The sequence below is a fragment of the Mercenaria mercenaria genome, chromosome 3 (genome assembly GCF_021730395.1).
Source record: "Mercenaria mercenaria strain notata chromosome 3, MADL_Memer_1, whole genome shotgun sequence".
NCBI classification, from domain to species: domain Eukaryota; kingdom Metazoa; phylum Mollusca; class Bivalvia; order Venerida; family Veneridae; genus Mercenaria; species Mercenaria mercenaria.
In genome coordinates this window covers 5,838,074-5,865,966 of record NC_069363.1, presented here as the reverse complement: position 1 = coordinate 5,865,966, position 27,893 = coordinate 5,838,074, and the positions used below count along the sequence as shown (strand labels likewise).

General features: G+C 36.8%; 2 protein-coding genes across 2 annotated transcripts in view; both read left to right on the top strand.

Annotated features, from left to right (window-relative positions):
* The window catches only part of LOC123525530 (uncharacterized), a 51,535-nt gene extending 26,232 nt beyond the window's left edge, over positions 1-25,303 (top strand). The window contains exons 8-11 of the mRNA XM_053537726.1: positions 17,844-17,982; positions 18,085-18,246; positions 18,587-18,779; positions 25,283-25,303. Of these exons, the coding sequence (XP_053393701.1) occupies positions 17,844-17,982; positions 18,085-18,246; positions 18,587-18,779; positions 25,283-25,303 (515 nt within the window). The remainder of the gene's footprint in view (positions 1-17,843; positions 17,983-18,084; positions 18,247-18,586; positions 18,780-25,282) is intronic.
* LOC123525532 (rho GTPase-activating protein 29-like) overlaps positions 13,075-27,893 on the top strand; it is a 41,473-nt gene continuing 26,654 nt past the window's right edge. Inside the window, exons 1-3 of the mRNA XM_053537725.1 lie at positions 13,075-13,205; positions 25,283-25,542; positions 26,921-27,064. Of these exons, the coding sequence (XP_053393700.1) occupies positions 25,365-25,542; positions 26,921-27,064 (322 nt within the window). The 5' untranslated portion in view covers positions 13,075-13,205; positions 25,283-25,364. The remainder of the gene's footprint in view (positions 13,206-25,282; positions 25,543-26,920; positions 27,065-27,893) is intronic.

Here is a 27,893-nt window from a genome sequence, read left to right as displayed (position 1 = left end):
GAAATAGAAGGAAACAATTTCTTGTTATATAATAATATTGTAGTGGCAGTCCGAGCTTATTTACAAACCTTGCATGTTTCACAAAGAAGGAAAACTTTCCATTACAACCTCTTTTGTCTAAAGTTATTCTTAAACAAAAACAGGGATGTAGGTTCATGTATGATTCACTTGTGGTAACAAAACACAAACCGATATCTCAGCAAAAATGGATAAATGAGATAAATATGGTTAACTTTGATTGGCAAAAGATGTATAGTCTACCTTTTAAAGTTACAACAGATCCAAAACTACAGTGGTTACAGTACAGAATCAATCTCAGAATCATAGGAACTAACCATCTTTGTTTCAAAATGGGTATTGTACATGATAACCAATGCTCCTTTCGTCATAGAGCTTCAGAAACTATTTTACATCTGTTTTCGAATGTCCATTTATAACCACATTCTGGTTAAATGTTAGAAATTGGATTCAAAAGTAAGTGTTCATCAATTACATTAGGTGCAAACTTGACAAATATTGATATTTTATTTGGTAACAGACTGTTTCCAGATGTACTTAACCTTGTCCTTATCTCATGTAAATCATATATTTATTCATGTAAAATGAAAAATGCTTTGCCAAACCTAGAAGGACTGAAAAAGTGTATTAGATATTTATTTAAAGTAAATAAATATAACGCAGTTAAAACTTTTAAGTACAAAATTTCGAAAGTCAATGGAGACATTTCCTCCTGTTGATAGATTAGAAATTGAAAAGAAATTATTGTGATTACTATTATACCAGATTTATATAAATGCTCTTTCTATCTACCTTTTATGCTCTTATATCAAAAGATTGATAGTTAAAGAGCTTCTATATTGTTTGTATCAGGTTAAAAATAGGTTGCCCACTCCCTCCAAATAAACACCTGGTCACACAGATAGAAGACTCACGCGCTAAACCCCCTTGCCTTTCTATTTTCTTTTCCTTTCTATTTTTTTGTTGTTGTTGTTTTTTTCTCTCTTTAACTCAGTGAATATTTCTATTGTCTTAAACAACCTGAAGATAATGATAATCAGTGATCTTTATAACCTTAAACCACTGGCAAAATATTTTTTCTTAATACATGTACATAGTCTTAGAATGGATAAGGTAAATTAGAAAAGGCATGATTAAATTGTTATTAAGAATAAGAAATATTATCATAAAGATAATTTAAAATTTTAAAGAATAAAAATTACAAATTTTGTTTTATATCAATTTCTTAGCTTTATATCTGTTCTCTCTTCGGGATTTTAACACGGCCCTACAAAGGGAAACAACTTAGTCAGAAAGTATGTATCATTAATAACAGCTTTTATCTCCCTGCAGTTAAAGTAGGAAAATCTATAATATTAGATGATATCTTTGCTGGCAATAGAATATTCACGACTGTTGTTGTTGTTATTCACTGACTTTGTCACTATGTATTATGTTCAGTCATCTGTTTGTAATTCAACATATCATGCTATTGATTTACTGAAAGATTCATGCTATATTATGTGAACATGTAAAAGGAGTTTCTCTGGAAATAAAATATAAATTACAAAAAAAAAAGATTGTTCAAATTATTTTGATTCGTCAAAAAATATGACCGCCAGAGGGCGTGACCACTTTTCAATTATGTATATCGTGGAAACTTTAAAAATCTTCTTGTGTGAAACTGCTGGCCCAATTCTAAAATAATTTTACACAAATGGTCCTTATGTGACCCTCTACCAAGATTGTTCAAGTTATTCTGATTCGTCAAAAAATGTGGCTTCCAGGGGGCGTGGTCACTTTTGCCTATATGTATATAGTGGAAATTAAAAAAATCTTCTTGTGTGAAACTGCTGGCCTGATTTTAAAATAATTTTGCACAAATGGTCCTTGTGTGACCCTCTACCAATAATGTTCAAATTATTCCGATTTGTTAAAAAACATGGCCGCCAGAGGGCATGGTCACTTTTCATCAACAATTTCTTTAAACAACATCTCCTCCAAAATCACTGAATGGATTTTGATGAAACTTTACACAAACGATTTCTGGGTACCCCTCTTTCAAATTTGTTCAAATGGTTCCGGTTCATTGAACATATAGGTCCCTAAGGTCAAAAATGGCCACGCCCCTGTATGTGACATGTACTTACTATAGGCTTTTATATAAGAAACTTTGAAAATCTTCTTCTCTGAATCAATAATAGCTAGAGCCTTGATTTTTGGCGTATGATATCAGAGTTGTACTGTCTAACTATTACCCTAGGTTAAAGAATGTGTGTGATGGCTAACATAGAAGAAACCTATCAATACTTGTACCATTACGTTATACAAACACACTTAAAGCCTTATACACAGGTGAGCACTTTAGGGTCAATGACCCTCTTGTTTATAATTTACAGTTTCTATCTTTTGTCAAACTGCAGGTCTTTCATATCTCAAACAACATGTAGATGGTAGACTTATTCATGTTTATGTTTTTGTTTGATATGTTTTATTTCGTACTTCAAGATAGACTTCTAAGTTTTTATACTAATGATTTACTGAGAAGTCATTAATATCTGTAGGGGTTTTCAGGGTTGGATCAATCCATGAAATTTAATGTCAATGAACACACAAAAATCCCCAAAAACTGTAGCATTGAAATCATGAATGGAAAAGCCATTTGTGCCAAAACCACAGCATTTTATGTAAAATGATTAAATGATTTCGCAGTATGCTTTACTAGTTTTGCATTTAAAGTTGTTAGCCTCCAAAATTACTTCAAACTTTTGTTATTTTCAAAATTTTGAACAAGTTTGTGAAGTACTTACAATCATAAATAACACCCATCTAAGTAGGTGTATCGTGTTAGAACTAACACAGAATGAGTTTTACTTAAATCATGTGTTAGAACTAACACACAGAGTGAGTTTTACTTAATATTTCATGGACTATCTATGCATTTTTCTAAAAAGTACTGCCTAGAACTTACTTGATCACCTTCAGAGGTCACTCTGTCATTCAACATTACAGCCATTTGGTACAATTTTATGAAAGTGAGGCAGAGTTTTTCTCTGTGTCTCTAAAACTAGGCTAATTTTTCATGTACAGTTCTGGTTACCTTACTTTTGCACTGATAGTTCCGCAAAAAAACCTTAAGTAAACTTAATCTTGCTTTATTCAATAAAAATTACTTATAAATGGAAGTATATCCTAAATTTGGAGAGAAAAATCTGCTTCTTTAATGAAGAGAATACTCATCTTTTTTGGATTTATTGACAGTGAAGGAGAGTTTCAGTCACCATTTACTGATTGTAAGCTTTAATATGCCTAGTAGTATTGTAAGGCATAAAGTTTTTAAAAGTTTGAAATAGCTCTGGAGTTTCTTTAACTTCATGTCTTCATTTTAAACTTTAACAAATGAACTTTATGCTTAAAGCAGATACAATATACTGTAGTTTGTAACATGTCTCTATATCGTTTACATGCATTTGTTTCTAAGTATTTGATTAAATATCAAATAAATGTCAATTTGACTTTTTAAATTTTAAATTGATTTACAGTTATATTATAGGTAAATTATTTATGTACACTTTTTGTCTAAGTGATTGAAACAATGAAAAAATTCAATAAAATGCTACAAGTTTACAAGTGTTGAGTGTTAATATTTCTGCCATACTTTTATATCAAACTTATTAATTTTTATACGCCCGTTTGAAAAACGGGACGTATTATGGGAACGCCCCATGCCGGGCGGGCGGACGTCGTCCACAGACTTTGTCCGGAGCATATCTTCTACATGCATGAAGGGATTTTGATGAAACTTGGCACAGTTGTTCACCATCATGAGACGGAGTGTCATGCGCAAAACCCAGGTCCCTAGGTCTAAGGTCAAGGTCACACTTAGAGGTCAAAGGTCAAATTCAAGAATGACTTTGTCCGGAGCATATCTTCTTCATGCATGGAGGGATTTTGATATAACTTGGCACAAATGTTCACCACCACGAGACGGAATGTCTTGCGCAAGAACCAGGTCCCTAGGTCTAAGGTCAAGGTCACACTTAGAGGTCAAAGGATACAAGAATGAAAACCTTATCTGGAGCATTTCTTTTTCATGCATAGAGGGATTTTGATATAACTTTGCACAAATGTTCACCACCACGAGGCGGAGTGTCATGCGCAAGAACCAGATCCCTAGGTCAAAGGTCAAGGTCACACTTAGAGGCCAAAGGTCAGATACAAGAATGACTTTGTCCGAAGCATTTCTTCTTCATGCATGGAGGGATTTTGATGTAACTTGGCACAATTATACACCATCATGAGACAAAGTGTCATGCGCAGTTCCCTTCTTTAGAATTACTTCCCATTGTTGTTACTATAAATAGCTTATATTGTAACTTTTTCATTACTAGTCGTTGGGAAAAATCAAGACCACTTTTCTATAGTACAACATGCATGCTACATCCAATTATGAGGTGTATTTTGACCAATCAGTCTACCTGGTAAAGATTTTTGTGTGGACTTAAAAAAAAAAAATTTGGATTTTTTTTTTTTTTTTTTTAAAAATTATCTTCCCTTAGTTGTTACTATAAATAACTTATATTGTAACTTTTTTATAATTGACCGTAGGGAAAAAACAAGACCACTTTTCTGTGGTACAACATAGATGTTACTTTCAAATTTTAGGTGTATTTTAAGGAATCTCTACCTGGTAAGGAGTTTTTTTGTGGACTTAGAAAAACAAATGACTTACAATGATTACTAAACAACCACAAAATTAACATTCCATTTGCAATTTTGTATTATACAGGTGCTAGAGTAAAGAAATTTGCTGTGATGGGCGTATATTGTGACATTCTGGCACTCTTGTTTTGACTATAAAATATTGTTGAACCATGATTTAAAAAAAGCAGTTAATACATCCCAAAGTATTTTACCGTGTGTCTCCATTTCACATGAGAGTTTAAGATGTCAGTTACTTGCAGGCATTATCTCCAGGTCAGAAACATAAATGGGTAGCAATTTTAATGCCCCCGAAGGGAGGCATATAGTTTTTGAACCGTCTGTCTGTCTGTCGGTCTGTCCGCAATTTTCGTGTCTGGTCCATATCTTTGTCATCGATGGATGGATTTTCAAATAACTTGGCATGAATGTGTACCACAGTAAGACGACGTGTCGTGCGCAAGACCCAGGTCCGTAGCTCAAAGGTCAAGGTCACACTTAGACATTAAAGGATAGTGCATTGATGGGCGTGTCCGGTCCATATCTTTGTCATCGATGGATCAATTTTCAAATAACTTGGCATAAATGTGTACCACAGTAAGACGACGTGTCGTGCGCAAGACCCAGGTCCGTAGCTCAAAGGTCAAGGTCACACTTAGACGTTAAAGGATAGTGCATTGATGGGCGTGTCCGGCCCATATCTTTGTCGTCGATGGATGGATTTTCAAATAACTTGGCATGAATGTGTACCACAGTAAGACGACGTGTCGCGCGCAAGACCCAGGTCCGCAGCTCAAAGGTCAAGGTCACACTTAGACGTTAAAGGATAGTGCATTGATGGGCGTGTCCGGCCCATATCTTTGTCGTCGATGGATGGATTTTCAAATAACTTGGCATGAATGTGTACCACAGTAAGACGACGTGTCGCGCGCAAGACCCAGGTCCGTAGCTCAAAGGTCAAGGTCACACTTAGACGTTAAAGGATAGTGCATTGATGGGCGTGTCCGGCCCATATCTTTGTCATCTATGGATGGATTTTCAAATAACTTGGCATGAATGTGTACCACAGTAAGACGACATGTCATGCGCAAGACCCAGGTTCGTAGCTCAAAGGTCAAGGTCACACTTAGACATTAAAGGATAGTGCATTGATGGGCGTGTCCGGTCCATATCTTTGTCATCGATGGATGGATTTTCAAATAACTTGGCATAAATGTGTACCACAGTAAGACGATGTGTCGTGCGCAAGACCCAGGTTCGTAGCTCAAAGGTCAAGGTCACACTTAGACGTTAAAGGATAGTGCATTGATTGGCGTGTCCGGTCCATATCTTTGTCATCGAGGGATGGATTTTCAAATAACTTGGCATGAATGTATACCACAGTAAGACGACGTGTCACACGCAAGACCCAGGTCCGTAACTCAAAGGTCAAGGTCACACTTAGACGTTAAAGGTAATTTTTCATGATAGTGCATTGATGGGCATGTCCGGTCCATATCTTTGTCATTCATGCATGGATTTTAAAATAACTACCCTTACAGAAGCAAGCCTCTGTGGCGTACATGCTGCGTATTTGCTGTGTATATGCCGCGAACATAGTAGTACGCCAGAGGAGTACATTTTACATACACCGCATGCCGCGTACATGCCGCGTACTATTTCGACGAGTACACAGCATGTACACAGGAGGTCACTAGTACACTTCAAGTACGCAGCATAGACTCTGAAAATTTAAGGAGTACACTGCATGTACGCAGGAGGGACTTGTACAAGAAAATAGTACACTGCATGTACACCGCAGATACTTTGAAATTTGTGCAGTACACTTCATATACGCGGGAAAGACTTGTACAATTTCTTTTGGCATTTTTACTTAGTTTTTTTTATAAGTTAAAGTCTGAAGTAAACTTCATATATGTGGGAGGGACTTGTTCATTTTCTTTTGGTGTTTATACTTTGAATTTTTTTAGGTAAAAGTCTGAAGTACACTTCATGCAGGAAGGATTTGTACATTTTTTTTTTTTTTTGGAAGCAAGAACTTGATTTCCGAGTAACTTTTATCTTAATAGCATAGAATAGTTCAGATTACCGATATTCTGAACAATGAAAATTTGCAGAACTATTTGCGATGTTCATTTGTGAAGCTTACATCTTAGTGATTTCTGAGCTGCACCTTGCATGCAGTGTAAAAATATATTCTTTTTCATTTTGAATTAATCCTGGAGCTTTCTAACTTGGATAATTGAAAAGCCTTATTTGAACTTTGTTGCATTACATTTTGTAATACATGAAATAATAACCAAGATAATGCCTCAACAGCGCCCGAATGAGAAGAATTAATAGCTCTCGCTGTTATTTGAATACTCTTAAGCAAAGCACCATTCTATCATGTTTTATAAAGGCTTTAATGCTCATTATGTTAACTCATTAAGGCCTCACCAAATTAAAAAGTTGTTCATCGGATTTGCCGCTCGTATATTTTCAGAACGTTTATGGCTAATTGCGCTCGCCCCACTGGAAAAAATCAATCCAAAATTTTTTGGTCCGCTACTTTTTACGGATGTAAAAGTGTATAAATGCTTATATAATTCCAGTCCTAGATTGTTCTCAAATGGATTTTAATCAAAATAAATACATACTACGCACACATCGTCTATAATAAATCATAACACTTATATTTAGTTGCATTAAAGTTGTTTCCCCTTCATGCAGTTACGCCATTTTCTTCAAATGTTTACCAAATGGCATGTTCTAATCTCTGGCCTGGCCTGGCCCGGCCTGGCCTGGCCTGGCCTGGCCCGATGAGCCCAATTTCCGACTGAGCCGGGCCAGGCCAGGCCAGGCCAGGCCATAGATTTCAATTTCGTGAAAGTGATTTCTATAGCATCTTTATAATCTGACTTTTGGAATAAGTTTGGATATTTCAGACATTATATAAATACATTTTAAACTCCCACTCTGTAAAATTATACACCTGGGAATAAGCCTGTAGCTAACATAACTATTATGTCTAATTTAAAGGTGATGCCTGATTAATTGTTATGACTATTATCAGGGGATCTCCACCTCAATTGACCCTTGACTGGTGGTTTGGTTTTCCCCAAATTGAATAACCTAACTAATTTTATTATTTTGTCTATTGAGGATTATTTAGTATTGTCCGAAATTATTGAACTAGCACTCAAGAATATATTTTGTATGCTTCCGTAAAAAAAAATTGTGCCCAAACATAAATAAAAATATAAATATTGAAAACCAAATAAAATATAAACATTTCTTTACTGCCAGGTCGTACATGCAGATAAAGTTGTGCTGACAAAACGTTCAGCTACCAATCTCAGGACTGTAAGTTCGAAACACCTGTTTGACCATTTTCATTATCATTTTTTTTAAATTTCCTCTGTAAACTTAGAATGCAGGAAAATTATCACTTATCGTGATTTATTGTTCATTTATTGAAAGAAATACACAAGTATTTGACATTCTTCTACATAGTAGATTATTACCATAAAATGTTGTAAGAATAAAACCAGTATCAATAAAATGACATTATATTGATTTAATGAAAACAATCTGAATTGAAATCGAACCCACGGTAATATGTATGAAAGTCGGAGAACTTATCACTACGCCACTGTGCCATTGGTAAACTTTGCATGTTATTTTGGTCAATTTAGATATTTTCAGGTTACAAATATGATGTAAAATAAAGAGTGACACCTGTCAATACTTACAGACAACAACTTTCAATTTCTAAAATAATGCTACCTCCGTTCTAGAACCTGGGATAGTATGATGCGGGGAAGCGATATATAAATTTTGTAGTTTAGGTTATACACATACTGAATATTTTTGTAAGATTGTTTTTATATTGATCTAAGTATGTGGAAAAAAAATCATACAAAGTCTTGTGAAACAGGCTCAAGAGCATCTTTTAGCATGAAATATATCACTTAGAAATAACATAAACACAATGCACCATTATTTTTTTGTGCAAGAAAAATATCAATAATCTAAAATGCCAACTCCCTGACAATGAGTTAGAGGTCCCACAATTAATGAATATCATTTTCATTACTCTTCCATAAATTGGACATCAGCTTAACTAATCCAAACACATTAAAAGTTCAACTGAACAGTTACAAGGTCAGCTAAGGATAGTAGGGACACAACCTGTAATTACAATTCCCAAAGAGATGTGTTCTCAGTGCATGTAAATATTCAGTTATACTGCAGCAGGTAAACTTATCAATGAAATTAGCCATTAGTTTTAAAACTAAGTGTTAAAGTTGACTTTAAATAATTTGATTACAGAAAAAATGGGTAGTTATCATTTAGTTACACCATTTTCTTCAGTGCAAATCTGTATTTCAAATAAGATGAATGACGGCTAATTAATGATTCTCCGGAGGACTGGTGACATGCAGCAAGTAAACAATGCGGGTTATACTGCCTGCTATTGTAATTGTATTATTTAGATTTTATGCCATTCATTTCTCTATGTATAATAAAATCTGGCCTGGCCTGGCCTGGCCTGGCCCGCCAGTCGAAAATAGAGCTCATCGGGCCAGGCCAGGCCAGGCCAGGCCGGGCCAGGCCAGGCCAGAGATTAGAACATGCCTTACCAAATTACATGCTACAAGATTTGATTTATTTCATTGAAAAGTGGATGAAGAAAGGCATACTAATTTATTTGATAACATCAATCTACATTATTTTGGTAAGGGTAAATACTTATTGATGCATGTCACTTATCTTTTTTCTGTTTTTTTTTCTGTCCAAATGATCAGCATTTGCATACGAAAGTTGGTGGGGTAAGGAATTTACATTATCACAGCAGTTTCGCCACAAGAGTACACAGCATGTATGCAGCAGGAGTACACAGCATGTACGCCGCAGGACTCGGGCCAGGAGTACACAGCATGTATGCTGCAGGAGTACACAGCATGTACGCCGCAGGAGTACACAGCATGTAGCCGCAGGGGTAGTACACCGCAGGCTCATTTGCATGTGAAAAGTGTATGTGCGGCGTACATGCTGCGTACTATTTCCCGCATACTAAATTCCTCCAGCGTACATCCTGTGTACTATGTAGTCCCAGCATGTACGCAGCAAGTAGTACGCGGCAGAGCTCATTTGCATGTCAAAAGTGTACTACAAACATACTATCGGTGTATGTGCGGTGTATATCCTGCGTACTATTTAAAGCCCTTGATTTCAGTACACATCATGTACGCATCATATACGCTGTATGTACACAGCAAGAGTACGCAGCAGGCCTTTTTCTTCTGTAAGGGTATGCATGAATGTGTGACACAGTAAGACGACATGTCGCGCACAACACCCAGCTCCGTAGGTCAAAGGTCCTAAACTCTAACATCGGCCAAAACTATTCATTCAAAGTGCCATCGGGGGCATGTGTCATCCTATGGAGACAGCTCTTGTTTATCCAGGTATCTGCTGCTATATAACCTGCAGAACCCTTTCCACATGGTGATTTAATAAAATTTCTGTATTTTATGTCATATATATTTACACTGGCCAGATGTCTTTCATCCAAACTCCTAAAGCCAAAAAAAGGAAATACATGGCAGCCTTTGACCATTACTTGTAAACATATTCTCCTCTTAAAGATATTGGTATTTGACACATTTTAGTCCCCTACCGGTGGCACACCAGAGGGGACTATAGGAATGCCCTCCGTCTGCCCATCCGCAAATCTGGATTCTGTGATAACTCAAAAAGTATACATGCTATGCATAAAACTTTGTTTGTTTATAGAGGGCAATATGTGAATTATGCACATACTTTACATTACGTGACTTATGCTTGTAGGTCAAAGGTCAAGGTCACTATTGAAGGTCAAGTAAAACTGTTTCTGCTCCATAACTTTTACATGCATTGATGGATTATCTTAGTGCTACACACAAATGTTCCCCATGATGAGACAATCTGTCAACGCATGATCTATGCTTGTCAGTTAAAGGTCAAGGTCACTGTTCAAGGCCAAGTAAAAATTTGTTTCTTCTCCATTACTTTTAATTGCACTGAAGGATTCTTTTAGTACTACACAGAAATGTTCCCCATAATTAGACTAAACATTAAAACATTTGCTCTGTATGTGTAGTTAACCGATAGCCTGCTGGAAGTGATGTTGCCTTTGCAACCAGTGCAGACCATGATCAGGCTGATCATGATCTGCGCTGTTCCGCTATTTGGTCAGTAAATTTTCAGTAACACCCTTTTGAATAACAAGTGGTACTGCCCAAATTTGAATGTTGGGCCAGTCCATTTCAGAAATTTTTCAGGGAAAAGGTTAAAACACTACTCTTTAATAATACAATGTATCACACTAATGTATTGCTAAAGTATCACTTGATCACTTGTCTCACTTTGGCTTTAACTGAAAAAAAAAAACGAAATGGGGGATTCAAACACATAAACTGCAACTTCTGTTGAAAATAATGAAATTTCTTGACCCAGAGTTAAAAGTGGTAAAAACATCTTTTGCTCACCTAATAGTTTAAGTCCATGCTAGGCATGGCAGCATAGCATCAATGTGTCTGGGAAGACTATAGAGTATTGTGGCATGAGCAAAATAAGGAGGATTTTAGGAAAATAAGGAGGATTTTAAAAAAGTTGTTCCATAATGAATCTGGCAGAGACAAATAGGGTGCATAAAGCTGACGATCCTAACAGGAGCTTGTAGATCTGGAGGAAGATTTAGAGTGACTATCAGTGAGTTATTCAAATTTTGTAAGCGTTGCATCATTAATAGTGTTCAAGGGATCTCCAAACTAAACTGGATTGCATTTTTGAAACACTGGAGTAAGTGGAGTAGTCATTCATTTTTGAAAATACAGAAACTTACAAATTTTCAGAAATGGTCTTTAATCTTTAACATGCTGCCATCAAGTGATCTGTGCAGGCTGATCATGGTACTGCTTAAATTGTATGATAGAGCAGTCCATGGTTCCTGACTTAGTTAAAAATACACACGAAGAGCTTAAAAGTTTATGTTGCAGTTATCTTAAAAAATATTTCATCTATAGTCACGAAACCATGTACTGTGACAGGAATTTAGGGAGTACTAGTGTTCTATGGACACACATCTAGTTATGGTTTAATACTATTTTATTGATTAGTGCACAACTACACATATAATATAAACATATTGATAGACAATAGGATTGGACCATAAGTTATACCAACATTGTCGGAAGTCGGTCTTCTTCTAAACATTAGAAACAGTTAGGCAAAATGGTCAAATAACTTGTTTAACTTGAGCAAGAGTATGAATAGAAAAAATAAATGAAAAAAAAAGAGAACGGAAAGGAGAATATATATAAAAGAGTACATGTTACAAAACCCTGAAATGTATTAAGAACTTCCTTGACAACAGGCTTCAATCTGTAATCCTAAACACTACAAGCTCAGAGCCCATACCTGTCTCTTCTGGAGTTCTGCAGGGGTCTGTGCTTGGGTCCCTGGTCTTCCTAGCAGACTGATGCATAAATGACCTAAAAAAGTCCAGTCTTAACGTTTTCTTATTTGCATTAAATTTTGACACAGCAATATACATGTCACATACTTCTGTCAGACAAAAACGTTCTATAATAACCTTAGAACATTAGAAAAGTGGGAGTTGTACTTGGATATGGAATAAAACTATTAAAACTATTCAGGTATTAATTTATTCAAGTCATGAGAAGGAAATATTCCATTCCCTCACAATACTATCTTCACTTTACACTACCAGAATCTGTCACCTCAGCAAAAAACCATGGCATTGATATTTCAAACAATCTCTTATGGAATACCACAAAAATAGGTCAACTAACAAAGTTCATTCAAACCCTAGATTTCCTTCACAGGTATAAAAAAGTACACTGAAAACCCCTCAAGTCGACGGCATACCAGATCCTCATCAGACCATAGCTTGAATATCACTCAGAAGTCTGGTCTCCATTCACACAAACTCGATAGACAATAAATTAGTAGAGGTGGCTCGAAGATGGGCAACGTATTGGGCTATTTTTGACTTTTTCTGCATTTCAAGTATCGCTGAAATTCTATACAGTTTAAAATGGTGCAGGTTAGATCTCCAATACATAGACACCCAACTTTCTCTTATGAATAATATTTCAGATTTCGTTGCTTGATGCTCACAATTTAAGTCAAAAGTATCTTGTCCCAGTAAAGGGTTATACTATAGATAAAAAAAATAAAAATAATAAAAAAAAAAGAAAAAAATATAGCTCACCAAGAGGATTTCGTGCTCAGGTGAGAGCTAATCGCATTTCTCAGGTGCGACGCAGCCAACCGTAACATGTATGATTCATCGGTCGTTTATTTACGAAGATGCACGAACTTTACCGAATGCTAAATTATATCACGTGACACCGAGCATCCGGTGCAATATGGCGATCATTTTGTGAAAAGTTTGGAAAACTTTGTAAACTTTGCGATTGTCTTATACCTGTACGTCTAACAATAAAACGATCATAGTAAGCATAAACTTACATAATGATTGCACATATTTGCATTACTGTTAATGTCATTGTCGCATGCATAAGCAAAGGGAGATCATTTTTTGGCAACAATAAAAATTTGTAAAATTAATGAATAAATGAACTGATTTCTTTTTTATGTTACCTCATCAGGTAGTCCACATTCACTGTTAAAACATTAAAAAGAATTGCGTGGGTGTTTTAAGCCTTTAAAGCTCACGCAGTGTAATGTATGTAGATGATTTTTAGTGTGAACAGTTTGGAGAATCTTCATACCTGTTAAAAGCCCTTGATGCAGGTTAGCCTCCTTGTACCATCTCTCGACCCAGTTTTACACTATGTTGCGGTAATTATATAGGTTAAAAAAATAATCAAATATAAGATATCAACATTGATTGGTAGACTGACCTTTTTCAAAGCTGTGTATTCTATTTTGGGATGTTCACTTCTACATCTACATCTACATCTTTCACCCAACCGTCGATTTCCGACTATCACTGGGCAGCGCTGTCAGAGAACAGTTGTTAAAGGAACTGATATGTTTACAATGTTTAATAGAATTAAAGCTAAAAAGACAGTATGCTACAGTTAAAATGGGAACAGAGGCAACAGAATTACATACTGACCACCGCCAGCCTCTCTCTAAAGATACTGAGACTGGGGCTAGATTTAAACATGAGTTGGTAGGGAGTTCCAGAGTCGGATGGTCCTAGGGAAGTAGGAGTTAGAAAAGTACTGAGTGTGAGACATGGGGATTAAGTAATTTTAGGTTTCTAGTTGGAATAAGATGAGATTGGTCGACTGCAACTGTCTGGGTCCTTATTTTATAAAACATTACTAATGAATTGTGTAACCTTCTATATTGGAGTGTATTCCATTCTAAGGTTTTCAGCATTTGTGTAACACTACTGGTGTAACTGTAGTCATACATGACGTACCTAGCAGCTGACCTTTGGACATTTTCGACTTTGCTAGTGAGGGTTTTTTGCCAAGGATGCAGACGCTTGAACAGTACTCAAGTTGAGGGCGGACATAGGTGTTATAGGCAGCAATTTTGACCTTTTTATTATCAGTTTTGACATTTCGTTGTATGAAGCGAAGAGTGGAAGTTGCTTTGGAAGTGTACTGTCAATGTGTTTGGACCAGTTTAGATCTTTGGAAATGGTTATGCCTAAGTATTTAGCTGCCTCACAAGTTTTTAACTCTATGTTGTGAAGTTTGTAGGGGTAGACTACAGGATTTTTCTTTTCTAAAAATTCTAAGGACTTCACACTTGTCCGGGTTGAACTCATGGACCATGTCTTCTCCAGGTTTCTAAGCTAATCAGGTCTTGTTGCAGAGATATACTATCTGAAATGGAGTTGATGGTAAGGTTATTATGGTGTCATCTGCAAACATTCTTGCGTTACATTTGACGGAATCTGGTAAGTCATTGATATATACCAGGAAGAACATGGCCCAAGAACAGACCCTGGGGAACTCCAGACAGTACAGGAAGTTCACTGGAAAATGACCATCAACAGCGACTTTCTGGGAGCGGTTGGACAGGAAAGATTTGACCCATTTGGTAATTTGTGGGTTGACACCAAGGCTTTGTAGTTTATAATTAGTCTAATGTGATCGACCTTGTCAACGCCTTGGAGAAGTCCATGACAATAACATCTGTTTGTTGACCCTGTCAGTGTATTGTAAAGTTCCTGAGTGAAATTAATGAGCTGAGTCTCACAACTGTGACACTGATCTAAAGCCGTGCTGGAACTGGCTAAGTAGCTTATGCTTGTCAAAATAGGTCATAAGATTGGAAACAACAATGTGTTTCAAGGAGTTTGGAAGCAATGCAAGTTAGGGAATTGGGCGATAGTTACTAGGTTTAGACTTGGGACCTTTTTTAAATATGGGGGCTACGGTGGCTTTTTTCCAATCACTGGGTACTAGGCCAGATTCGAGAGATAACCTGTATATATGGGCAAGTACAGGAGCAATTTCATGGTGGAGTTCTTTTAGGATGCGTGGGGATAATTCATCAGGTCCTGAGGCTTTATGTGGGGATAGGCCATAGAGCAGTTTTTCCACACCTTCAGTGGTGACATGACGTAGTACAGGTATAGTCGTCCGCAGTATTCTCGCGTCATTGGTAATTTCACGTTATTTCCATTTTACACTGCAGCGCCATCTTGACATTGTTTACAAACAACCTACTTTCATTTTCATTTCAATTTTTAATCAATTTATCCAGAATGCTTAGAATTTTGGTGAGTTAACTTTCAAAATAGTTTAACCCTTAGCCTGCTGCAGGCGAATTTAACAGCCTTTGCAAACAGCTTGGAACCAGATCAGACGCCAGTTAAATCGGCGTCTGATCAGGTTCCAAGCTGTTTGCTACTCTGACAATATTTCTTCACATTTTGGAGCAAATTGAATGAACTTTACAATTTTAGCAGACGACATTTCAGCAGACGACAATTTATCTAGCATGCTAAAGGTTAAATACTTAAATTTCTATCCAATCAAATCAAAATCCTGTATTTTTCACTTGGTAACGTCGTTTTCGCCAATGTTTTGTTTATGTCGTCTGTTATAAATAGGCCCGGTTCGGATGAACGACGATCCCACAATGCCCCACTTCCCTTTTATTCCCGCCTTGGTACCATAATTTTCGAAACAGACTAATTTTAGTGGTCACATACAAAGGTTCAAAGGTCAGGGTTCTGAGAAGGGACAGCTCTTTCAGGTGTAAACGCTAAATTGTTAAGTACTGGGTGTGGCACATTTCACATAATTTTACCAATACTGTTATAATTAAACTGTTATTTTTACAAACAGACACAGAATTCCTTAGTCTACCGGAAATAAACAAATATCGTGGTATGTAACCTAACAATAATTCTACAACTACAACAACAACAACTTTAACGCGAAAATACCAAGAACATACAAAATCAAAATAGTAGAAAGTGTACATGTTGACAATGATTGTCTGGAGTGTTTTAATTACATTTTGTGTCAAAACTTGTATGTTTTGATAGATAATGAATTATTTTAAATTAGTTATTTTAAAAACAAAATAACTGTTATATTTTCATTTGCTTGCTTATTGTATGTAGTGTCACTAGTACCGCGAGAATATAGGGGAACAGGCTATGTATATGTAGGCACAGGGGTTCGGCAAATGCCTAGGTCCAGGCCTTATCCTATAAGAAAAACACAAGGGAAATAATTTCACCTAGAGCAAAGTTCTATGTCCCTTCAGTTTTGCGCTTGCTGTATTTTTATGACCCCGAAGGGAGGCATATTAGTTTTCAACTGTCTGTCCGTTAGTTCGTTAGTCACAACGTTAAGTTTTTGCATGAAGGCACTTTACTCGCGAACCACTGCACCCAGGACCTTCAAACTTCACATGCTGATAGTACTTATTGAGTATACCACCCCTACTGACTTTGGGGTCACCAGGTCAAAGGTCAAGGTCACAGGGGCCAACGTGAACTTTTTGCATGAAGGCACTTTACTCGCGAACCACTGCACCCAGGACCTTCAAACTTCACTTGCTGATAGTACTGAGTACACCACCCCTAATGACTGTGGGGTCACCAGGTCAAAGGTCAAGGTCACAGGGGCCAACCTTAACTTTTTGCATGAAGGCACTTTACTCGCGAACCACTGCACCCAGGACCTTCAAACTTCACATGCTGATAGTACTTGTTGAGTACACCACTCCTACTGACTTTGGGGTCACCAGGTCAAAGGTCAAGGTCACAGGGGCCAACGTTAACTTTTTGCATGAAGGCACTTTACTCGCGAACCACTGCACCCAGGACCTTCAACTTCACGTGGTGATAGCACTTATTGAGTACAACCACCACTACTGACTTTGGGGTCACCAGGTCAAAGGTCAAGGTCACAGGGGCCAACGTTAACTTTTTGCATGAAGGCACTTTACTCGCGAACCACTGCACCCAGGACCTTCAAACTTCACATGCTGATAGTACTTATTGAGTACACCACTCCTGCTGACTTTGGGGTCACAAGGTCAAGGTCACAGGGGCCAACATTAACTTTTTGCATGAAGGCACTTTACTCGCGACCACTTCACCAAGGACCTTCAAACTTTACATGCTTATAGCAGGCTGTCAACTGATTCCTGTATTCCTATATTTTCCTATATTTTGGATCAAAATCCTATATTCTGAAAAACCTCCTATATTTCCTATATTTTCCTATATTCTGAAAAATATTCCTATATTTTTTAGTAAAGTTCTTGCCGATGAATAAGAGAGTAAATCTTGGTTTGATACTGCTTTTGGATTCTTTATTTTATAGGTAAGAAAATTCCCATGTCTGCCACAGCATCACCATCCTTAAGATAATGTAGTTTTGCTCTTCTTCATCATCTGTATGGTCACTTTGCAAGGCAGTGAAACAGGACATGGGTCTTTCAGGTAAATCAAAGTCTTGTTCAGACGTTTTCTTTCAGATACTCCCCAATGATGAAATACAAGGCAAATCTCTGAGATCTCTGACATCAAAAATGTATAGTAAAGATGACAAACTGGTGCAGAAGTACCGTGTCTGTTTTAAATATACAGTTCATGCAGTTTTACCAAAATTCAAAGTCTTCATTTACTGAATTGTCAACAGGAAGATTTTCTCAGAGACTGAGAACACTGCGTCACTGCCCAAAAGTGTTGACCAAGGGTGATAGTAAAACAGTGACTGCTACAGCCTCTGGAACATCTAATAAACCAGCTACTGTAGGTTCAAGCAATATTGAGCAGAGGCAAATACAACATGTATTCACAAGTCACCCTTTGAAACATCAAGTCACAGAATCTGAGCTGTTGTAGTGTTTTAAAGTAGCAGCTGCTGATTTTTCATTCAGATCATGTGATGGCCTTGACAAAGTGTTTCAGAAGATGTTCAAGTGTGATATTGCTGATCGGTTTTCTTTGTCAAGGACAAAAGCATCATACATAGTTTCAGAAGCCATAAGGCCATTTTTGACAGAAGCAATTGTGAAGGAAGTTAAAGATGGAAATTTAGGGTATGTTCTTATGTTTGATGAAACTACTACAGCACAGCAATGTAGACAAATGGACATACTGATAAGATTTTGGAGCAGTATTGAAGGAGAAGTGTCTGTGAGGTTTTTGAAAGCTTTTCACTTTGGCCATGCAACAGCTGACATTAGTGAAGCTTTCCTTAAAAGGGAATGATTTTGAAGTAGACCTACCGATGAAGAATTTGATAAGTCTCTCATCTGATGGCCCGAATGTCAACAAATCCTTTCACAGAAAAGTCAATGAAAGTTTGAAAGCAGATGGCAACCTGGGTTTGCTTGTCTTTGAACCCTGCAACCTCCATACAGTGCACATTGCTTTTAGAAAAGGTCTCAACTGTTTTGGAAGTGATGCAGAAGAGTTAACTTTTGACATGTACATGTATCAGTTCTTCAAGCAGCAGCCAGTCAGAAGAGAAGATTTTAAAGACCTTCAACTGGAGTATGACATAGATGAGAGCCTCTTCCTAAGACATGTACCAAGCAGATGGTTGACATTGTTGCCAGCCATGACCAGAGTATTAACAAACTAGAGGGTAAGTGTGGATTATTTCACTGTCCAACTTCCAAAATCAATGAAATCCAAGTCATCACGAAAACAGCTTGAGAGCAATGAAAGGTACAGAAGAATATGTTGTGGGCTTTGTAGCAGTCTTTTGTCTTGTCTGGATTGTGATGCTGTTGAAGAGAATGGTAGACATTCTAGACATTGATTAATGTAGAAACAGTAAGACAGTGAGTGTACAGGTAAGAGTTGATAGTATATGTACCAGTAAATGAAAATATATGTTGTTGAAAACTCCTATATTTTGCCTCAAAACTATCCAAAAACTCCTATATTTGTTGTGAAAATATTCCTATATTTTGGAGAAGACCTGGTTGACTGCCTGTTATAGTACTTTATGAGTCCACCAACCCTACTGACTTTGGGGTCACCAGGTCAAAAGTCAAGGTCACAGGGGCCAACGTTAACTTTTTGCATGAAGGATCTTTACATGCGGACCACTTCACCCAGGACCTTACTTCACATGCTGATAGTACTTATTGAGTACACCACCCCTACTGACTTTGGGGTCACCAGTTCAAAGGTCAAGGTGCTGCGGGGGCATTTGTCACCATTAGTGACAGGTCTTGTTTCTCTAATAGGTATTTTCTAAAACTATATATGCCATTTATTGTCTATTAAATTGCGCGCACGATGGTACCAAACTTTCTCACATGCGTGCTAGCAAACACGAGAAAACTGCATCCGAACTTTCAACAATGTTCTGAAATATTGTAGTCATAGGAGACCATGTCCAAACTCGAGCAACGATGGTACTCTACTAAACAAATTTACGGCGATAGATACGGACACAGGTAGGTCACAAGCTAATGCAAAACAATGTCTGATAACTATTTATACCTTTACCTCTTACACGAAAGCTCCTATGAAGATGCAGTTCTGCTTTGGTTTTTTTATCGCTGAATTTTAATTCATACGAGTCCATATTTTTGAAATCAAAACGAGGCTGTCATATATACGGATCAGCCAATAATACAACTGGATGCTGGAGGTGTGTCAGTCTTGATTTGATTTCAACAATATGGATACATGTGAATGAAAACACAGGCGATCAAAAATCAACACAGAATTGCATCTTCCCCGGAGCTTTCATGTAAGAGATAGAGGGATAAATAGTGATAAAATATTGTTGCGAATTAGCTGGTGACCTACCTTTGTCCGTATATATCGATCTTGTTTTAGTGGAGTTCATTCATTGCTTCAGTTTGGACACGGTCTCCTTTGACTACAATATTTTGAAACATTGTTGAAAGTTCGGATGCATTTTCTCGCGTTTGCTAGCACGCATGTAAGAAAATTTGGTACCATCGTGCGCATAATTTAATAGACAACAAATGGTATATATAGTTTTAGAAATTATTCCTTTAGAGAAAACAGAGCAAGCACAAAACTGAAGGGACATAGAACTTTGCTCTAGGTGAAATGATTTCCCTTGTGTTTTTCTTATAGGGTAGGGCCTGGACCTAGGCATGAGCCGAACCCTTATGTATGTAGGTAGGTCTGATCGATAATTACATTCTACAGAGAACCAATTCTCGACTTTTCACCAGTACTGCCTTTACGGTGTCATGACACCAAATCAGACTAATATTGCAGCAATAAAATTTAATGCATTTATTTAAATAGTCCATACGTTTATATATAGTCTCATCAAAATGAGAAAATTTGAACCCATGTATGTGTTAGATCTGACAGACGGGAAACATATCAAAACATAAACAGTTAGATTTTCTTGTAAATTTTATGAGGTCAGTGTACTTTGTCAGTTAGAAAAGGATATGAATAAAATATTCTATAAAACACTTAACCAATTCTCTGCTCAAAACTGGCAAAAGACCGATGAAAAGGCCAATACTTTAGTAGCGGTAATCCTGTGATATATTGAAATCAATCGAGAGATGGTAGCGTTCGATAGTTGGTACAAGGAGGCTATTTCTTGTTGGCATTTCCATTTGATTAACTGTCAACTCGTCCCCTGGTCAAATTGTCCCCCAGTCAAGTCATCCCCACTTTGGTCATTTAGTCCTCCTTGATGATTTAAAATTAGTCATTTCGTCCCCCATTTTTCGGCCCCTCCTTTTTAGCTCACTTGTCACAAAGTGACAAGGTGAGCTTTTGTGATCGCGCGGTGTCTGTCGTCCGTCGTCCGTCCGTGCGTCCGTAAACTTTTGCTTGTGACCACTCTAGAGGTCACATTTTTCATGGTATCTTTATGAAAATTGGTCAGAATGTTCATCTTGATGATATCTAGGTCAAGTTCGAAACTGGGTCACGTGCCATAAAAAACTAGGTCAGTAGGTCTAAAAAAAGAAAAACCTTGTGACCTCTCTAGAGGCCATATATTTCACAAGATCTTCATGAAAATTGGTCAGAATGTTCACCTTGATGATATCTAGGTCAAGTTCGAAACTGGGTCACGTGGGTTCAAAAACTAGGTCAGTAGGTCTAAAAATAGAAAAACCTTGTGACCTCTCTAGAGGCCATATTTTTCATGAGATCTTCATGAATATTGGTCAGAATGTTTATCTTGATGATATCTAGGTCAAGTTCGAAACTGGGTCACGTGGGGTCAAAAACTAGGTCATTAGGTCTAAAAATAGAAAAACCTTGTGACCTCTCTAGAGGCCATATTTCTCAATGCATCTTCATGAAAATTGGTCAGAATGTTTATCTTGATGATATCTAGGTCAAGTTCGAAACTGGGTCACGTGGGGTTAAAAACTAGGTCAGTAGATCTAAAATAGAAAAACCTTGTGACCTCTCTAGAGGCCATATTTTTCATGAGATCTTCATGAATATTGGTCAGAATGTTCACCTTGAATGATATCTAGGTCAAGTTCGAAACTGGGTCATGTGGGGTCAAAAACTAGGTCAGTAGATCTAAAAATAGAAAAACCTTGTGACTCTCTAGTGGCCATATTTCTCAATGGATCTTCATGAAAATTGGTGAGAATGTTCACCTTGATAATATCTAGGTCAAGTTCGAAACTGGGTCATGTGCGGTCAAAAACTAGGTCAGTAGGTCTAAAAATAGGAAAACCTTGTGACTCTCTAGAGGCCATATTTTCAATGGATCCTCATGAAAATTGGTCAGAATGTTTACCTTGAAGATATCTAGGTCAAGTTCGAAACTGGGTCACGTGGGGTTAAAAACTAGGTCAGTAAATCTAAACATAGAAAAACCTTGTGACCTCTCTAGAGGCCATATTTTTCATGAGATCTTCATGAATATTGGTCAGAATGTTCATCTTGATAATATCTAAGTCATATTCGTAACTGGGTCACGTGGGGTCAAAAACTAGGTCAGTAGGTCTAAAAATAGAAAAAACCTTGTGACCTCTCTAGAGGCCATATTTCTCAATGGATCTTCATGAAAATTAGTGAGAATGTTCAGCTTGATGATATCTAGGTCAGGTTCGTAAGTGGGTCATGTGCGGTCAAAAACTAGGTCAGTAGGTCGAAAAATAGAAAAACCTTGTGACCTCTCTAGAGGCCATATTTTTCACGAGATCTTCATGAAAATTGGTGAGAATGTTCACCTTGATGATATCTAGGTCAAGTTTAAAAGTGGGTCACGTGCCTTCAAAAACTAGGTCATTAGGTCAAATAATAGAAAAACCTTGTGACCTCTCTAGAGGCCATATTTTTTAATGGATCTTCATGAAAATTGGTCAGAATTTTTTATCTTGATGATATCTAGGTCACATGTGCTCAAAAACTAGGTCACTATGTAAAATAATAGAAATAACGATGTCATACTCAGTTGAACACTGGGTCATGTGGAGATAGGTGAGCGATTCAGGACCATCATGGTCCTCTTGTTACACTTATTTTTGTTGAACTTTGCTAGAAACTGATTAATATGATAATGACATAAAATATGTGCACTGTAAAATATGTTCTGCATAACACATCACAATTTTACTTTAAAAACTACTTTTTTGTTTTATAAATACCCGATTGTATGTAAAAGTGCAGAGTGCATGCCTGTTTCCTTGCTTAAGTCTAAAGTTTTCTTGAATGTTGTTATTCTAATCGTGATTGTTTTGAAATACAAGTATTTAACACAAGTTTTATAAAAAAAAAAGATGATGCTTTTTTTATTTAAAAAAAATGTCCCGATTTTATGTGATATCACAGAACATGTTTTGTCTTTATAAGAGGATTCTCTTACATAAAACAAGTATACAACTTGTGATCAGGGCTCTTGTGAGTAGGTCAAAGGTCAAGGCCACAGTGACCCGGAACATTTAAATGGTTTCCAGACAACAACTTGAGAATGCTTGGGCCTAGGATCATGAAACTTGATAGGGAGGTTGGTCATGCCCTGTAGATGACCCTTATAGATTTTGAGGTCTGTAGGCTAAAGGTCAAGGTCACATTGACCCGGAACAGTTAAACCCTTTCCGAACGATACCTTGAGAACGCTTGGGCCTAGGATCACTAAACTTAATAGGGAGGTTGATCATGACCAGCAGATGACCCATGTTGATTTCTAGGTCAGTAGGTTAAAGGTCAGTGTCACATTGAACCAGAACAGTAGAACTTTTGTTTACAGTGAGCAACTAATTTCTGTTCCTTGTGCAATTACTGAATGCATCAAGGGGGAGCATTTTGTGTTCGACGAGTTCTTGTTTAAAATACACATGAAGTGCTTAAAAGTTTATGTTGCAGTTATCTGAAAGTATATTTCACCTAGAGTCATGAAACAAGGTACAATTACAGGATAGAGAGCAGCAGTGTCCTGTGGACACACATTTAGTTTTCTTGTGTTTCTTGATATTTTCTCTTATTATTTCATCATCAGCCTGCTTGCCCATATTATTCCCCTCAACAAGCCAACCCCCTCATCCTCACATTACCCTCCCTTTTCTTAGAAAATAATAAAAAAGATATTTCTTGGATATTGTGTCTTAGATTTCTTTGTTTCACCCGTCCACACCACCCCTCCACATACGCAAACAATATCATTTTCCACGTATTATTTTTAGTGGAAAATTAGGAAAATTCACAGATATTTTCCTTTGCATCACCCTCTACCAAAGCTGTTGAAGCAAGCTGTGAAACTCGGGTGAGCTATCTAGTACTAACATTGCCCTTTTGTTTTTACAGTAATATAATATCTATATGTCTTAGCTTAAAAAAAAGATAAAAGGGCAATGTTAAACTGACCTATCATACTTTTGTCATAAAATTCACATTTTTGGAAAATTAGTATCAATTTTATAGCTGTGTTGTATATATATGCACATGAGGCCTTCATGTTTATATAGCAGTAATTGATACATAAAATAAGAATTGTGTTAGATGTTGACAACTGAGTGTGTTAGTTTATAGTCCTGTCAAATATTGCTCCATTTTTCATCACAAGGTTGTTAAGTGCAGTAGACAAGTGAATTTAGGTGTCATAAAACAATTGTAAACTGTCTAAATCAATTAGCATATCATTTAGTGTGATGATACTTGTCATGGAGTAATTAAGTGGTCAATAAGTGTTTTTAAACATAGGAGTAACCACCCAGTTTTGTGTATGCAATAGTACTGGAGAAATTTTGTGTATTTCTGTGGAAGTTTGATAAATGGTGGATACTTGGTAGTATTTTTGTAATTATTTCATTTATAATTATAATTTATAATGAGTTATTAGACGTTTCAAAATGTTTTCCTGAAAAGGATACATGAGTTGATAAATTGATGCGCTTAAAGTCAAAGTCATATTCAGAAGTTGAAATTTGAATTAATGAGTTACGGTCAAGTGAACCAGTAATGTCAGTTTCTTTAAAATTAAATAGCTTGCATATGTGATTTCAACATTCTTTGTCACTTACTTTTTGGCTTTCCTCCGTGGCCAAAAACCATCACTTGCCCCTCACCAGTGTGGGTTCAAGCCCCACTCGGGGCGTTGAATTTTTCATGTGAGGAAGCCATCCAGCTGGCTTACGAAAGGTCAGTTGTTCTACCCTGGTGCCTGCCCATGATGAAATAATGCACGCAGGGGCACCTGGGGGTCTACCATCTTTTTCCACCATCAAAGCTGGGAAGTCACCATATGACCTGTAATAAACCCAACAAAATGAATGAATAGATACTTTTTGGCTATACTGTCACTTGGAGAATACAGAAATCACCTTTAAATAAGTACAATAGAGAAGAAAAAAAAACAAGGTTGTGATTTCATCCTTGTACAGTAACTGTTGCACTTTCATGCAGAATATTTTCTTGATTCCAGTGAGCGTCTTAGGTGTCAAAATTCAAAAAACTAAGAACTTTGTATGTTGTCAGTATAAACTTGTTTGTCTTATACCTGTTGATTTACATGTAGCAAGCAACTTGATATTATGGGCATACCCTCAGCCTTAGGCCTTACACATAACGCTTGTGTAACACATATTGTGGTTGACCCTTGTTAAATTTTATGGAAAAATATAAATTTTATTCTTTGACCTTCTTTTACAGGATCTACAACATGATCAGTGATTGCTGATTGAAGTGATAGGAAGTGAATAAACCCAACACTCCAGACATAGTGCATAGGGGAATGCACTTGACGGAACCATCGAGTCCCCGAATGGCCAAGAGTACCTCACTAGGAGTGTTAGAAAAAGATGGAGATATGTATATCGTAGATAAAGATGATATCCTTGGTCTTACACAAGATGTGAAGAATTTCTCCGATGGGTTAGGAAGGTTGAAGGAACTGTTCACTGAACAATTTGGTATGAACAAGCTGAATATTACATTTCTGTTGCATATAAGTACTTTTGTGTAGTTGATTGGCATTTACCAGTGCAGTTTTCAATGAAAAGTTCATGAGAATTTTCCAAGGTAATGAAATTCGTAGATTTCTTATTCTCCCTTCCAAACTTAAGTATTGAACAGTTTTTGTCAAAAGACATCTAATTGTAAATCAGTTTTTATATGCCTGTGAAACTGGACGTATAACGTGATCATGTGCAGTGATGAAGTTGTCTGCTCACTAACAGTTCCTATCTTATGTTCACCTCACTATGTCACAACATTTATTGGCATGATATCTTGGCGAGGTTCAATAGCCAGCTTGACTGTCTCAGGGGCTCTGTAGTTATACCTCTAGATTTGATAAAAATTTAAGAAAATTGGCAGTTTCTTGTGCTCTCAAACTGAAGTAGTTCTTATCCAGTTTTCACCATTTTTTTCACAATGTTTATGGGCATGATATCTTGGACACGTTTGATAACCAACTGGACTCTCCATATCACTCCTGAGTTACGGTTCTTGAATTCCTAAAATTGAGAAAAGTGAGTTTCCACGTAATAACTTATGCAGTTCTTATATATATTACCGTATTCACCAAACTTAGAATGTTCATAGGTGTATGTTCTTGGCCAAGTTTGATAACCAGATGGATAGTTTTTGTAGCTCCAGCTGGCTTACGGAAGGTAGATGGTTCTACCCAGGTGCCTGCTTGTGATGAAATAATACACTGAGGAGCATCTGGGGACTTCCTTCACCATCAAAGCTGAAAAATCGCCATATGATCTATAATTGTGTCGATGCAATGTTAAACCCAACAAAAAAGTAGAAGTTTTTGTTGCAGTAGATTTACGGCCCTTAAATGAATCGGAATTGAGAAAATTGTCTACTAGCCTGCTCAACGAGTGTTTGTAAAAAGTCAAAAGTAAGTTGCTGTGACGGGAGTATATTTTGACAGCTCACCAATCTTGTTGTCTTTTAAAACTGAAGTTTTCTGTGCACAAGTTTGATTGTGATACCCTTTCTTTTGTTGATATAATTAAGTTGCTTATTTACTTTAACTTCAAATATTCACAAAAGTCTTATTTAGCAAAATGGCCAGTTTACATTTAAGATTTTAAATTAAGGCAAAAAAAGAAGTCTTCTGAAATTTTTCAGCCCACTTTTAAAGTACATTTTAACAAAACTGGTCAGATGGCCTGGAAAAAAGAAGACTTGAAAACCTCAATTTTTCAGTTTTAAAGAATTCAGATGAATTTTTGAAAATGAAATGATCACTGACCATTAATTCCAGTAGTTATAAAATGCAGAAATTCAGTTACTAAGACTTAAAGAAGATAATGTTTTTCCCTATATTGACAGATGGTGAAGAGGACCTGAAGGTTTTAGCACACGAGAGATTGGGAGATGTACTATGTACATTGAAGTCTGTGTTGCAGCGTTACCCACCGCTTAATACCACCGAACTGTTTTCAGCTGCTGGTGCTCTTATTGGCAAAATAAAGAGTAAGAATTTGTTGACAGTACTGTAAAACATTTATATTTATAAGAACTGTATTTTTACTGATATTTGCTAGTTTCATCCCACAGGAATTCAAAAGTTTTCATAAAAGGTCTTTAAGTTTACTGGTTTGGAACCAGTAGCAGGACAAATTTTCTTATTTCGGCTCCATTATTTCCTAAAAAAATAGTTGACATAAATTAAGCCCACACTGCACAAACTTCAGCTCCTTCTGCATATGATGTAATCAGCATCGCGTTGTGACGTAAAATATGGGTTCCATGTGGCCTCAAATGGGGTCACAAAAAGACATTATTTTCCCTGTGAGGTAAACCAGTAGCCAGCTGGACAAATATTTTCACAATGTTTTGCTGTTATTTTGATACCGAAATAAGTAATTAAACTATTTTACACATTTCTTTACTTAATCTCTCCAAAAATGCACATGAAAGATAACCCGACTTTCAATAGCAGCTACAAACGCAAAGAGAGGCTAACTATAAAAAACTCGAATTTGTTCTAACACGAATTCTTAATGATTCCAATAGATTTGGAATAAATTTAGTGCAAAAATCGACAGCCCTGCATTTTATGTAACTATTACTGTGAAATTAAAAGTATCACATGTTGTCAGCAGACAATATGTAGTTTAATTATTTCTTCCCCACTTGATACCTCGACAAGCGTAAACTACTGCACATGTGCAATGCTATCTTCATGCTCCGTTAAGACAGAAAGTTATTTTGTTAACACAGGTGAGGTATCATCATCAAACCTAACATTATACAGCCTTGTATTAAATATAGTGGTTTGTTGTAGACATGAAGAACAAAC